The sequence below is a fragment of the Theropithecus gelada genome, chromosome 14 (genome assembly GCF_003255815.1).
Source record: "Theropithecus gelada isolate Dixy chromosome 14, Tgel_1.0, whole genome shotgun sequence".
Taxonomy (NCBI): Eukaryota; Metazoa; Chordata; class Mammalia; order Primates; family Cercopithecidae; genus Theropithecus; species Theropithecus gelada.
This window is the reverse complement of record NC_037682.1, coordinates 28733126-28747907: the sequence shown is the minus strand read 5'-3', so window position 1 is coordinate 28747907 and position 14782 is coordinate 28733126. Positions and strand designations below refer to the sequence as shown.

The 14782-nt window shown below is 37.8% G+C and overlaps 2 protein-coding genes across 8 annotated transcripts in view; one reads left to right on the top strand and one right to left on the bottom strand.

Moving 5' to 3' along the window:
* Positions 1-7101: 7101 nt before the first annotated feature.
* Positions 7102-13551, bottom strand: RAG2 (recombination activating 2). Of its 4 annotated transcripts, XM_025358180.1 has the most exons (3): positions 13374-13551; positions 9969-10164; positions 7102-9358 (listed from the first exon to the last, which is right to left on the bottom strand). In XM_025358180.1, the coding sequence occupies exon 3, from the start codon at positions 9344-9346 to the stop codon at positions 7748-7750; it is 1599 nt and encodes a 532-aa protein (XP_025213965.1). In that variant the 5' UTR covers positions 9347-9358; positions 9969-10164; positions 13374-13551; the 3' UTR covers positions 7102-7747. The 4 variants fall into 4 exon arrangements, 3 of the variants coding, with proteins under 3 accessions (XP_025213965.1, XP_025213963.1, XP_025213964.1); XM_025358178.1 differs by lacking the exon at positions 9969-10164; XM_025358179.1 differs by lacking the exons at positions 9969-10164; positions 13374-13551 and adding an exon at positions 9825-9946 and having other exon boundaries at positions 7347-9358.
* Positions 9595-14782, top strand: part of C14H11orf74 (chromosome 14 C11orf74 homolog) — a 61730-nt gene continuing 56542 nt past the window's right edge. The window contains exon 1 of one of the 4 annotated variants that reach the window (XM_025358181.1): positions 9595-9755. The gene's annotated coding sequence lies outside the window, so the exon portion shown is untranslated. Of the gene's footprint in view, positions 10078-14782 lie in introns of all 4 variants that reach the window. The other 3 variants (XM_025358182.1, XM_025358184.1, XM_025358183.1) reach the window with 3 other exon arrangements.

Below are 14782 nucleotides of genomic sequence, written 5' to 3'. Positions count from 1 at the left end.
TTGATCACAAAATCTCTTCAGCAGGGCTAAAGAAAACAAAGGAAACTTGGAAATATTTTAGCCCAATTTCTTAATTTTCCCAGTATATCCCACATTAAAGAAAACAATGAACTGTTATTGCACGGACAGCCTGGACTACACAGTTTCAAATTTGAGTCTATTATTTTATTGTCCACAACTCTCTTGTCCTGCCACTTTTCCCCATTCTATAGTGGGAGTATAAATTCACTAAAGGTGAGGCTTATGTTTTATATTTCTTTTGCAGGTCTCATAATATTTAATGTCAATCCTGGATTTTCAATAAATGCTGACTGATGTATACCCTGAATAAGCCTACTGGTAGAGGAATTGAGCCATGGATTCAGGAGATTTTTATTCTTAACCATCCTCTTAAAAGGAGTAGTATTGATAACTTTTCTTTTCTATTCTCACAAATTGTGATTTAAGTGAATACACACATTTTTTTGGATTGATATCTGGAGACAGGGTGAGGAATTGGTTTTCTTAGAAGTAAGTGTGCAATGTTAGATGTTTCTTGACAGAATTAGGTTTGGAAAATGTGTTATCATCTATGGTGAAGTCCAAGCCAAAAAGCAATATTCTATGCTAGAGTGGAATTTTGTGGCATATAAGTAATGTGGAATTCTTGTCATTGTGTATTACAACGGCTGTCTACTCTATCAAAATTTACCATGATATCTATTCTAATCCTGTGTGAACTCTTTTCACCAGAAAGGAGAATAAATATAACCTAAGAGCTCATCATCTTCTGTGAATTTTGCTGTACTTTTGATTTCCAAGTTCTGTGAGATATTTTAATTGATCAAGATATTTAGAACACATAATTTATTTCCACAGCTCCTCTTTCATGTATTAAAGAATCAGAAAGATAGTAAGACAATAGCTGCAGAAGTGAATAAATTTCAGTCCATATAGATGGAACTTAATTTAATTCAATGAACATTCATTGAGCAACTATAATGTACGAGACTCTATGCCTTCTGTTAAGAACATGCAACTGAGAAAGAAACTTTCTTTTAAGAAGCCTATTTTCAAATAGCTTCTCTATTTGAATATCAGGCATATACATAAATGTTTATAAGTTGATAGGTGCTATGAAAAGTGATGGTTTGGATAGAGGGTTGAGTATTCCACACTTTTTAAACCAAAGGCTTTACAGAGAACAACTAAATCTTGAAAGATGATAGTTATTAACCAGGAAGATGGACTTTTCAGGTGGAGGATTTCCAGCATTGATAGTAAGTACCAGGGGTGTGCGTAGAAGGGAAGGATGGCCTACAGAGTCATATCTTGCCATAATGAGGCATTTGGATTTTTTTTTTTTTTCCTCATGGAAGATGGGAAGCCACTGAAGAGTTTTCATCAATGAAACATCAGACTTTTATTTTTGAATGTTTGCTGTCATTTCAGCACAGTTAGAGGACTGGAAGGAGACAAGGCAAAGGCAGGGAGACCAGTTAGGAGGTTGCAAAAGGTAATAAAAGGTAATAAAAGCAGTGGCAATGAGTATGCACAGGTTGTATATTAGCCCATTTTCACACTGCTGATAAAGACAAACCTGAGACTGGGTAATTTATACAGGAAAAAGCATTTAATGGACTTACAGTTCCACATGGCTGGGGAGGCCTCACAATCATGGCAGAAGGAAATCAGGAGCAAGTCATGTCTTATACATGGATGGCAGCAGGCAAAGAGAGAGCTTGTGCAGGGAAACTCCGCCTTATAGAACCATCAAATCTTGTGAGACTTATTCACTATCATGAGAAAAGCAAGGGAAAGACCTGCTCCGTGATTCAATTACCTCCCACCAGTTCTTCCCATAACACATGGGGATTCAAGATGAGATTTGGGTGTGGACAGAGCCAAACCGTATCACACAGCACGTACTTTTGTTTGTAGCCTACAAGAGCCATTCTAGTACCTTTCATTACTATTTCAGGGCAAATGGGGCTATTGCAGCTGGAATGTCTAAAATGTCTACTGTGTCAGATGCTGGCTAAATGCTTGACACTTATAATTCCCTTTTATAGACACATAGTTAAACTACATTTCCCAGCCTTCTTGCATCTAGATGGGGCCATGTGACTAGCTTTTGCCAATGAAAGTCAGAGAAAATGATGTATCATTTGCAGGCTGAAATATTTACAAGGGAATGTGCCTTCCCCACATTTTCTCTTTCTCTTTCTTTCTTTTATTCTTTTTGTATCTGAAGTCTTGAGGACACACGATGGAGATAGAGATGTTAGAGTTGCCAAAGAGAAAAAGCCTGGACCCCTGAGACAAATCCTGGAGGAGAGTCACTCAGGTGAATAACCTGATAAGAACACCTGCATTGGATTTTCCGTGAGCAAGAAATAAACTTTAAATGACTTACTGAAGTGTTTGAGAGTTTTCGTTATTGCAGCTAGTGTTAATTACCCTAATACATATTTTCTTATTCTTACCTTTGCCATCAGCCAGAAGTTTGTTGGTTTCCTTTAAGCTCATATCCCTTGCTTCTTTAGTTGCTTTAAGTTTTTACTGTCTCTCTCTCTTTGTGTGTGTGTGTATGTGTGTGTATATATATATGTGTGTGTATATATATATATATGCCATATCTGTATAAACACATGTATGTTTAGCAGTAGTCACTCTGCTGGATGTTGGAGATTCAATAATAAATAATTAAGATCTCTGTCATGATGGAACTAAGAGATAAAAGGAGGAAAAGATAAGTTATAAGTAGTTATAACAAATGTAGCAAAGTACAATTAGTGTTATGCTAGAAAAAGTATACATCACTTTGGTTACTCACAATAAAAGTCAGATACAACTCAGTAACGTATTTAATTAAATTCAGCTTAACAACATGTTACCTAAGGTATACCAGGCATTATGTTAAGTACTTGACATAAAAATTATAAAAACATTGTTCTAGTATTCATGAAACTCATAGTTGGTTGGAAGAGCCAGACACTTAGAATACTTACCAAGTAGTAGTTTTTAACTCATTTAGGTGTAACAACAGAAATAATTACAAGGCGTTGAAGCAGCACCAAGGAGGATGTGATGGACTCTGTGTTGTATAATACTGCTAGATAGTACTTGACTAGTTTTCCTCCTAGATCTTTCTTTTATCCAAGATTTGAGTGTGAAAAGTCTATGCTTAGGAAGCTGGTGCAGTGGCTTATTCCTATAACCCTAGTGCTTTAGGAGGCTGAGACAGGAGGATTGCTTGAGGCCAGGAGTTCAAGATTAGTCTGGGGAAGATATGGAGACCCCATCTCTGCAAAAAATAAAACAATTAGCTGGGTATGGTGGTATGCACCTGAAGCTCTAGCTACTTGGGAGCTGAGGTAGGAGGATTTCTTGAGCCTAGGAGTTAGAGGTTGCAGAGAGTCATGATGGCGCCAGTGAACTCTAGCCTGTGTGACAGAGTGATACTCCATATCTTAAAAAAAGAAAGAAATCTAAAAAAAGAAAGAAAAAGAAAAAAGAAAAAGGAAAAATAGTCTATGCTTCATGGGGAAATGGAAAAAAATGGAAAATATTAGCATTATGTTTTGAAGAGTATCTGATGAGTAAGAGCTATTCTGTCACACCCTCAGTCATTCAATAGTCATTCTTTCACGCAATCAATATGTATTTGGTAAGCAACATGACAAGAAACTGTTTCCATGCCTAGATAAAGATTTTTGAGAAGTGAATTTGAGACAAAGATGGAGTGAGCAGACAGTGTGGGTCCCCGGGAAAAGAATTCTTCATACCATATACCTTGGGCTGAGCTGTGGAGTTGGAGAGAGCACTAGGAATCCCAGATTAGTTTCTGGGAGTTGGGAGCAGTGGGGATGTGCATCTTCCGTGATAGAGCTTAGGAAACAAGTAACATCCAGAGGTGAAATGTTGGTGATGTGTGTTTAGCCAGTGATAGTTTGGACGAGAATCTGTGGTCCAGAAAGCTGCAACAGTAGTAGGATGTGCCCAAGAAAGGTACAGAAATAAACAAGTTCCTAGATGGTCCCAAACAGAGAACTGTGGCCATGCTGGGAAAGGAAGAGGCAGAATGATCTCCTTGTCATCATGTTAGCTCACTAGAGACCAGAAAGCAGCTTAGAGAGGGCTAGACATAAGGACGAACTGCAGTGAAGACTGAGCTGCAATTCAGGATCATCCTCCAAGTCTGATAATGGCGATGGATGCTGTAGCTGAAGTTGATGAGGAGGAAAGATGACCCTAAGCACCAGATACTTCACCTTTCATCACCCCTCTCCTGACAACTCAGCATTATATTTCTCCCTGGAACTTGGATGAAAAGTTGGGTGAAGATAGGTAGAACTCTAAAATTGTTGAAATTATATTTCCAGCATACAGTCAAAGAGATGCATAATAGTATGTAAGCTGAGTTAGAGAAAAATACAGCCAAGTTTATTTCTTGTACCCTGAGTATTTAAGCTGTAAAAGATAGTGGGGTTCAGAGAAGTCTTCTAGAGGGAGGATGTATCTAAACTAGGATATAAAGAGTGAATAGAACTTAGGCTACCTAAAATATTTTTATGTAGTCCTTGATGATGTGTGGTCTAGATTTTGTATTTGTCAGTTGGAATGTGTATTATGTATGTTTATTATGGTAAAATCTCTGGCAAATACCCTCTTAAATAATTTTTACTCAGTGTCTGCGTTTATTTCACAATGATAGAGAATAATGAAACTATGTTTTTGAATACACATATAACAAGAGTATACATTATTTTTCAGTTTATAATAATGTGCTTGGCCCTTAGTGATTTTATTTTACTGATGAAAAATTGGATCCCTAGGCCCTGCCAGGCTCTCTGGGCTCATGCCATTCCACCCCTACTTGTTTACTGTGTTTTAACCAGGCTGACCTTTCAGTTCTTCAAATGTGACAAGCTTCATCTCTCCCCAGAGCCTTTGGAATAACAATTTCTTTTTCTTTATACTTTCCCTTTCCCCTAAAACATTGAACTCACCTGTACTTACAGACTTGTATAGTCACCTGAAATGATTACCTTGGGAAGCCATATACTTATTTCTTGATACTACTCCTGTAGTCTTGTGCAAACAATTTTGGGACTTTCCTTTAAAACCCATTCATAAGCCATATCAGAAAATCCATTTTGTTAGCTTGTATTCACACTTTGTTTTTGACCTAAAGTGGTAGTGTAATGTGAAAATCTCACTCTGCTGGATTTCAAATGACACTTGTCTGTTTCCAGAAATTAAATCCATCTTTAATGAAGAAAGAGGTACAGCTGTTGAACATCTTCAAGGGAATGAACCATGGATTCTGAAAGTGATTGATTGAAATGTGAGTCCCTGAAACATTTTTGGCAAAGGCAATATTGCTGAAATAGGTGTCTGCTTTTCTAACGTGGCTCATTTGAATGTTTGCATTAGCTTATTAGAAAAGCAATGACATTATCTTAAAGTCACACCGAATAAACTGATTGCTGAGATGACATAAAAAAGACTTAATTTTACTCAAATATATAATCTGTATAACCAATTTGCATGCTGTTGACACACACACACACACACACACACACACACACCCTCCCCCAAAAGCAGCTATGCTGGTGAAATCTGAGTTTGACTAAGAAACTCAGTGAGTTCACAATTGAATCACTTAGATTACCATATCTGGATTCGTTGGCTACAAAATAAATATGTGGTAATAATTCTTTAGCCACCGAATCACTGCAGACAAATCAAGAAGACAGAATATACCTACTCCTTGGGGAAATTTCACTTTTGGACTCTGTAAAGCATATTTTTGCTCCAACTTGTGCCATTTTCTACTAACAAATAGAAAAAAAATCAAAGTGGACTGACCCTGAAAAAATTAGTTTAATTTTGCCTTTATTTAGGTAACATATCTTTTTTTTTTTTTTTTTTTTTTTTTTTGAGACGGAGTCTCGCGCTGTCGCCCGGGCTGGAGTGCAGTGGCCGGATCTCAGCTCACTGCAAGCTCCGCCTCCCGGGTTTGCGCCATTCTCCTGCCTCAGCCTCCCGAGTAGCTGGGACTACAGGTGCCCGCCACCTCGCCCGGCTAGTTTTTTGTATTTTTTAGTAGAGACGGGGTTTCACTGTGTTAGCCAAGATGGTCTCGATCTCCTGACCTCATGATCCGCCCGTCTCGGCCTCCCAAAGTGCTGGGATTACAGGCTTGAGCCACCGCGCCCGGCCAGGTAACATATCTTAATAATTTGAGCAAATCAATATAAACAGAAGATTTTTATATTTTATTATTTTTACATAGGTGATGGAAACAACAAAAGATCGAATCAACATGCAAAAATTGTTCAACAGGAATATTCAGCGAGCAACATTATTGAAACAGAGTAAACATGATTCAGTTTATAAAAATTAACTTCAGTATCTGGCACATGGAACTATCAGCAGAAGAACTTGTGCTTCAGCGTTTCATCTCTTGTATAATTCATGTTTCCCCTAAATTTGCTAGTTGTACCTTACACACTGTAGACTTTCAGTGAAGAGTAAGAGTCTTCACTGTAACTGTGGCTGAAGCTCTTAAGTTAAGGTTTTTCCAGAAAAATGTTTTTTTTTTTTTTTTTCAGGAAAATATTCCAGGAGGAAAGAAATTTGTTTTTAAGGTAATCTAGCTATCAACCGATGTCTTGAAACCTTAAAATTAACAGTCATTTCAACTAGTTTCATCCTAGCGAGTGTCTAATTAAACCTTGGCAAGATCACTGATTTTATAATATTCACTGGCAGCAATCTCCACATGTTAACTACACACACACGCACACAAATACATTTCTTTTCCTCTATTTAAATCTTCTGCCTGTAAATGCGATGAAATTCTAACATATTATTTTGGGAAATAATCAATATTATTATTCTCCACGAGATTTATTTGGTGGGCCTTTCTTATTGTATTCTTACTCATTTCCTTTTTCCAGAGTACTAAGAGCAATGGGCTTCAATTTTCCATGAAAATGCCCACAAATAATTAGTTAAAATGACTGACTTTGGCACATCATTCATACATCATATAATGGGGAGGGGAAATCCTTAAAGAAAATGCACACAAATAATTCAAGAAAACATATCAAATTTGATGTAAATTCTTTATTTCTTCGTTCATGTCGTGGAGAACATTATCTATCCATATGTATATGTATATTTATATTTATATCTACATCTGTAAATCTATGAGGAACTAACTTGTTCATAAGCATAATCCAAGGGGTTGCTCGAATGTATATAAAGAACACTGATGTGGGATGTAGTTGATCTTGCTTTTAAGTTTTGGCCAACTGCTGAATTGTTATATTGCACAAAATAATTAATTCTTTTGTGTGTTAATTTCATTATTGGCTAAATTTGTCATAACCACTCTATAGGTTATTTGTTACCAAGACTCATATAAGAAATATAAACATACCTTGATGATTATTACTGCTTCTGGGTGTTTAAGTTTTGGTGAATTAAAAAAAGTCAGATCAGAAATTCTCAGTTAAGAATAAATTAGTAAATTGAGTATTCGGGTAAAATATTTTCAAAATGTATAGGTTCTAGAGTGACTTTATTTATCATTGCATTATAAACACATTTTTCTGGCCCTTAATTCATGTAACTAAAAGAAAACATAGGCATTTAAAATAAACAAAAATAAAAACATGTTTTTAAAATCAATGTTATGATTTTTAAAATAGGTTCAGAAGTTCCATATACCTGAATCTGAAAGGCTTTTGCAAAACTAATCAAACAACCTTCTAAGAAAGGATTTCTTGGCAGGAGTCAAGATTTTTCCAGAACCTTTTTTACGGAGGGATTTCATTGGAGGCTTTTTTAAGGGTAGGACTCTTTGGGGAGTGCGTAGAGCTCTTGCTATCTCCACATGCTCATTGCAGTAATACTTGTTGCTTCCTGCTGACAGATGGATGAGCGTGCGTTCTGCCAGATCCATGCACTGAGCATGGACCCAGTGCCCATCCCCATGAGAACAGTAGATCATGGCGGGTTTGTTCAGCTCGGTTGAATAGAATGGCACCCAAGTGTTGATATCCACATCACAAGTAGGGCAGCATGTAATCCAGTAGCCTGTCTCAGACTCATCTTCTTCATCATCTTCATTATAGGTGTCAAATTCATCATCACCATAAAAACTATTTGCTTCTGCACTGAAACAAAATTCTTCGGAGTCTTCAAAGGGAGTGGAATCCCCTGGATCTTCTGTTGATGTCTGGCTGTTTGTGAATGTTGTTTGCTCTTCATTCGTATCATCTTCAGCACATTTCAATGTATAGAAATAGAATGCTTCTGAAACAACTTGTTTATTGTCTCCTGGTATGCCAAGAAAAACAGTTCCATTTCCCATGTTGCTTCCAAACCATATCTTGCTGTGCTTAATGTCTGGGGTCCAATCTGGGGTCTCCATCTCACGAATTTCTATCTTGTTGTCCTCTAAAGAGATTATGTTGCAGATCATTCTTTTTTGGTTTTCAAGCTGATATCCACCAACAATAACAAATTCATCCTTGTTAGTTTGAGTCAGGATTGCACTGGAGACAGAGATTCCTCCTGGCAAGACTGTGCAATTCACAGCTGGGCTACCCAAGGGAAGATCAACCCTTATTCTGTACAGGTTGGCAGGCCGGATATTATTGGCAAGTGAATGTCCTCCTAAAATATAGATGGTATCATTTTTGGCAATAGAGACATGAAAAGATAGCCCATCCTGAAGTTCTGGAAGAATGTATGATGTAGCACACCCAAATTCAAAATCCACCAGGAAAACATGGGGCAGGCAGTCAGCTACACTATTCCATTTTTCTGTGGTTCTGTGGGTAGAAGGCATGTATGAGCGTCCTCCAAAGAGAACACCCATACTTCTCCCTCGGCTATACACCACATTAATGGAATGACCATATCTGGCTTCAGGAACATCGCCGACCAAGTCTTTCTCTGTGCAGCGAAAAGTAACTCTTTTGTTGTTCTTGCAAACAATAGACATGACATAAATCTTATCTGAAAGCTCATTGTTTGGTGTTTTCCCTCCATGGATGATGTATTGATGCTTTTCAGAGTCCAAGTTGCCTTTGAATGTGCAAGTAGCTGGGTAGCGAAGAGGAGGGAGGTAGCAGGAATCCTTAGAGAAAATTGTAGGCTTCAGTTTGACATGGTTATGCTTTACATCCAAGTGGAAAACGCCAGTGGGGCAGGATCTTTTGGGCCAGCCTTTTTGGCCAAAGAAGAAAACTTGTCCATCAAAATTCATCAGTGAGAAGCCTGGTTGAATTAAGGCTATGTTATTACTGACTGTTACCATCTGCAGAGACATATTTTCTGATGGCATGTAGATTTTTGTCTGAAAGAATTATAAAATAAAATTACTTAGAGATCGCTTCATATAAATAATCGTATTTAGATTCCTTCACATGTAAATAGCATTTTTTAAAAGTCCTCCCACACGCTTGCAGTGGGACTGAATGAGGAAAATCCAAGGAGTTAGGTCAGTAAAGAGCCACAGAACCTTTACTGCCATGCCATCCAAGGAGCTGGGACATGTTTTAGCCACGAACTATTCTCCCTAGGATTTCTGGGAATTGTAGTCCTTTTCCTTAAAGAGTCACCACGCGTCAGCTGAAAGAACCACATTTCCCAAGAATCCGTTTTCTCTGGGATGTGTAGCTTTGGAAATCTGTCTTTGTTGCTCTGGGAGAGGGGACTCCTGGAATGTGTCTCTGAATAAAGACTAGCGGAAGGTGCGAAGTGACTAGATGGGAGCCAAGGAGGAAAACTAGGGAATGGGAGGTGAGAGTGGCTACACCGACCCAACATCCGGGTTGCCGGAAGGCTGCAGCGCCCGGAGCGGTGTCGGGCAAACCGCTATCCTGGTATTGTTGGAGCCTCTCCTGGGGACTTTTGAACAGGTGACCCGGTAGGAAGCACAACTGCTTCTGTTGGAGTGCGGTTGCCTGGAGACCGCAGTCTGAAGGGACTCCCGGCAGAGATGTCGTTACGGTGTCCTGCTTGTCTGGATGCTTAGGAGCGCGACTCAAAATTACACCCCTGAGGACCTCGGAGGTGCTTGGGGGCGGGAGGTTGAAGGGGTCACCGAGGTTACAAAAGCCGTGACTGTCTTACAGAACAGAAAGATGGGTCTTTGAATCCCTCGAGTGCAGGGGAGACATTGCCTGTTAATGATTTTTACCACTTCTACATTTAGTAATTGAAATACAAAAGGCCCTTTGTTTTCTTCACTGTTTTTACTACTGTTTTTAGGGTTCTTTTAGGGAAGCAGAGAAGGTTCCTAAACACATCTCCTTTTCATCTTCATTCTAGGAAAATAGAGTTAGTGGCTTTTTCACATCTTTCCAGTCCAAAAACTTTTAGGTAATTCTTTAATAATTCTGTAGTAAGAAAGCAGGGACTAAGAAGCGAAATGTTTGAATTATTCAGGATTTCATACTTGTGTTACAACAAAAAGAATATTTACTAGATGAAGGAAGCTTGATAAATTTCTATTTTATTATTGTTTACCTTAGAGAGACGTGAAATACACTGCCTGTTTGCAGTGTGAAGTCCTGTGCACCAAATATTAAAGGAAACAAAATAGTACAGAATACTTGACTTTTAAGAGTTAATTCTTAATGTGGTTCAAAAGCGGTATAAAACAATGGCTAAGAGTATGGACTCTGAATGCTTACTGGCTGGATTCAAATCCTGGCTCTGCCACTAACTACATGACTTTGGGCAAGTTCTTTAACTTCTGTGTGCCTCAGTTTCCTCATCTGAAAACTGAGATAATAATTTTACCAACCTCGTATATTGATGTCAGTTACGATTAATAGTTGAATGTACGTAAAGCACTTAGAACAGGGATTTGCACACAGTAGATGATAGTTATTATTATGATTTTTAAAAAATTTACCAAAAAGTAAGGTCTAGTGCATACGCACCTGCCAGTAATGGCAGTTGATAAGGTTGGAGAGGATGAGAAGGGGCTTTAGGATCTGGGAATCGGGTCAATGGGTATAGATAGATAAACATTTGAACTAAAAAGAATTGGATAAACATATATGATGAGGGTGCTGGTAGTAGTTAATTTATTAACAGAAGATAGTTAATATTTTATTCCTTTTGTCACCCTTTGTCTAACCTTCATTAAATATACAGGCCCTAAAGTTGAATTCTCTGAGTCCAAATTAGGCTCTAACACTTAGTTGCTGTGTAACCACCCTGGGCAAGTTATTTTTCTCTCTGTTATTTTTATCTGTAAAATGGGGATAATCTTGGTATCTATTCACTGGGCTGTTTTGAGAAATAAATGGGATAGCATGTGTAAGTCAAATAGAACAGTGCCTGGCACATAAACACTCAATAAATGTTAGTCGGTACTATAATTTATCTAATTTATCTTTATTCCTTCTGCAAAGATTCCTTGAACTATTTAGAATCTCTGGTCACTCTAATGAGATGTTGGTGGGTTTCTTTTTTTTTTTTTTTTGCTTTAAGAACTTCTGTAGATCAGCTGTAATTTACTGCTAAATAATCTCTTGTAGTTATTATTTTTAGTCTACTTGGGAGACTCCTAAGGGGGTGATCTTTTAACAATTATCTGGTGGGTTATTAAAGCAGGTGAGGAAATGGTGTCTGAGAAGCATTATTATCAAAGTTATGAAAGCAAGCCTCGCTCCCTCAGTTGTACATTCAGCAACCTGTCCTGCTTAAAAATAATCTGGGCAGTGTTTTATTTATATCATGGCCTACTCAAGCCTACATGAGTGAAGGCATCTGAGCAACTATGAAAAATGCTATTCATGGAAAGTAAAAGGAGACCTTATTGACCCTCACTTCAGAAAACTGTAGGTGATTACACTCAGCCTGAGTGATTATGATCAGAGAGTTGTTCCAATTTGGGTAGGGGGAACACTGAAGCCAAGGCCAGCTGGTTTCAAACACTTGTGGTGACCGCTTCTGAGATACAAGGCAAGCCATACAGTGGTAATGGATTCCATTACCACTTGAAAAATCCCACAAAGGGATTTTTCAAGAACACTTGCTTTTAAAACTATGTTTTCATTGTCACCCTTTGGTTTCGCTTTAAGGTTGCTGTAGGAATTTTGGCTTCTCATAAGTGAAAACATGATTATTGTAGATTACACAGAAACATTTTCTTGGGCAAGACGTAAGGAGGATTGTCCATTTTTGTAACTTAGTCTAGGCCCTAAAGATTTTTGAAATAGGGCTTTTGACCTGTTTTCCCTTTGATGCCCTGCTTTTGGCTCATTTCATAATTTCAAGACCCTAAAAACAGTGGTAAAGTTTCTTATTGCTAAGATGAATTACCTCCTCTTGTAACACAGTTAAGGTGTGAGTAATTTTTAGATTACTCACTTTAACCAGATGATGTATGCATTTAAAGAATAAACAGGAATATGGAAAGTGTTTTCACATTATTTTGCCCATTTAGTTTTTGAAATTTTGCTTTATTGACTTGAATATATTTTTCACTGGAGTAGACTATTGTTTCTCTTCCATGGTTTCAATATGACTGTATTAGTCACATCTTGGTTTTTAAAAAGAGTTTTTGAATGATTATACTATATCTAAAATAACCTACTGAAGTATTTTCCTTTTAATAGGCTATATAAAACAGACAGATTTAAAAAAATGAGACCGTGTTCTTCAGCTGAGGGAGGTTTCAAGGTCAACACATTAAAGATTCTTTGTAAAGGACAGAAATATAGGACCAATAAATATATACAATTTTCCCAACCGCATGCTAACATTCTTCAGCAGGGAGATTTTCATTTATTCACTGTGATGCTAGGGCATAGTTGAGTATAATAAAAGGACTCATGATATGAGGTCTGGGTTTATAGTTCCCCACATCTGAACCGACTTTTTCTTTTCCAAAGAAAGATACTGTACTCTGAAACATTAAATCTTGCTGATCTGTGCTGGCCATGTTTTCCTGATTGCTCCAGAGTAGCAGGTAACCTCATGTAAGTAACTTCAGGCATTTAATGTGTGAATAACACTATCTTGCACTGTTAATCAGGTTTGAGGCATACATTATTTTATTTTTGCTGGCAGTAAAAGCAGGATTAGATCTTCCTTCCTATACTTAGGCCAGAGAACGATTTATGTACTAAGATTAATAATAGTGCTCTAAAGGCCTAAGAATTAAATCCCTGAAGCTGCCAGAGAACAGAAAGCCCCACATTTTCCAAATTCTACTCATCCCTTCCCTATCTAGATACCAAATCCATTTGTAACTAACACACTGTCAAAGTGTGGCATCTTCATTCCCTTAAAGTTTATGAACATAGGCTCCCATTTTTTAGCTTTGGTAGAAATGAAGGTATCAGACCTACCTGAAAGCCAGAGGGGCTGCTCACGCCTCTCTGAATCTTTGCCGCTAAACCAGGTATTAATTGTCAGCACCTGGGGAAGATTCACTGACTGCGCACTATGACTGTGGCAAGCAGAAGGCTGAGTGTAAAGAGAGTGTGTATGTGTGCCTGCAGATGTTCTCATGAACACTGATCTAATGGGAGTAACTGACTATGACCTTTTTTTTTCTCTCTCTCTCTCTCTCTTTAGATGGTTGAGGGAGTTACCCACCAGGGTGTACCCTCAGGATTTAACTATTTCACTACTAGCAAAAATGGCAACACAATTCACTATTTGTAAAGATAAAAAGAAATCTGTTCAAAACTTGATTTTTAAAAATTAAAAACATTTTAGAAAAACACAGAAGAAATGCATACAGTTTCTGTGGTTTAAATAAATACTATTTGAATCAAATGAGAAATTATTTGTCCTAAAGCAGAGACCACTAATACCAGGGCTATTCATTTTAACTTTGAAGTACTCTTTTGTGGTCTCATTTTCTTAATGCAAGACTCAGAAGGAAAGAGTTATAATTATTCCAGGCCCTCTACCAACTTTATGTCAGGCAGCTACTGTGTAATAATACAGTTTAATGATTAAGAAAATGGGCTTTGGGGTCAAGCTCACCTGGTTTTCTCTGCTAGCTCTGCTATTTTTTCAGGTAAAGTCATCTTAATACTTAAGCCTTTGTTTCTCTGTCTCTGAAATGATGATAATAGAAATATTTACTTCAAAAAGCTATTGAGAAAAGATTAAATGAGGTAATGTATGTAAAGTGTTTAGCCAAGGAAGAGATTAATATTCCATAATGATCTGGATAGCAAAAAATTACCTTTATAATTTCTTACCTTTCTTTACCTTTTTTTTTTTTTTTTTTTTTTTTGAGATGGAGTCCCGTCTGTCTCCCAGGCTGGAGTGCAGTGGCATGATCTCGGCTCACTGCAACCTCTGCTTCCCAGGTTCAAGCGATTCTCCTACCTCAGCCTCCCAAATAGCTGGGATAACAGGCACATGCCATGACACCCAACTAATTTTTGTATTTTTAGTAGAGATGGGGTTTTACTGTGTTGGCCAGTCTAGTCTCAAACTCCTAACCTTGGGTGATCTGCCTGCCATGGCCTCCCAAAGTGCTGGCATTACAGGTGTGAGCCACCTTGCCCAGCCTATAATTTCTAATAGTAGCATAACATTACATTAAGTAAATGTAATATAATTTACCTGACCTTCCACTGTTGTTGGTCATTTGATCAGTTTCCATATGGCTGAGGTGATAAAATGTAGTGAACAGAGGTAGGCAAATCTGGGTTTGAGTTTCAATGTTGTGACCTTTTTGAGTGTCAGTTTTCTTATCTCTAAGATGGGAGTAGTAATTACGTTGTTTTAAGGCTTA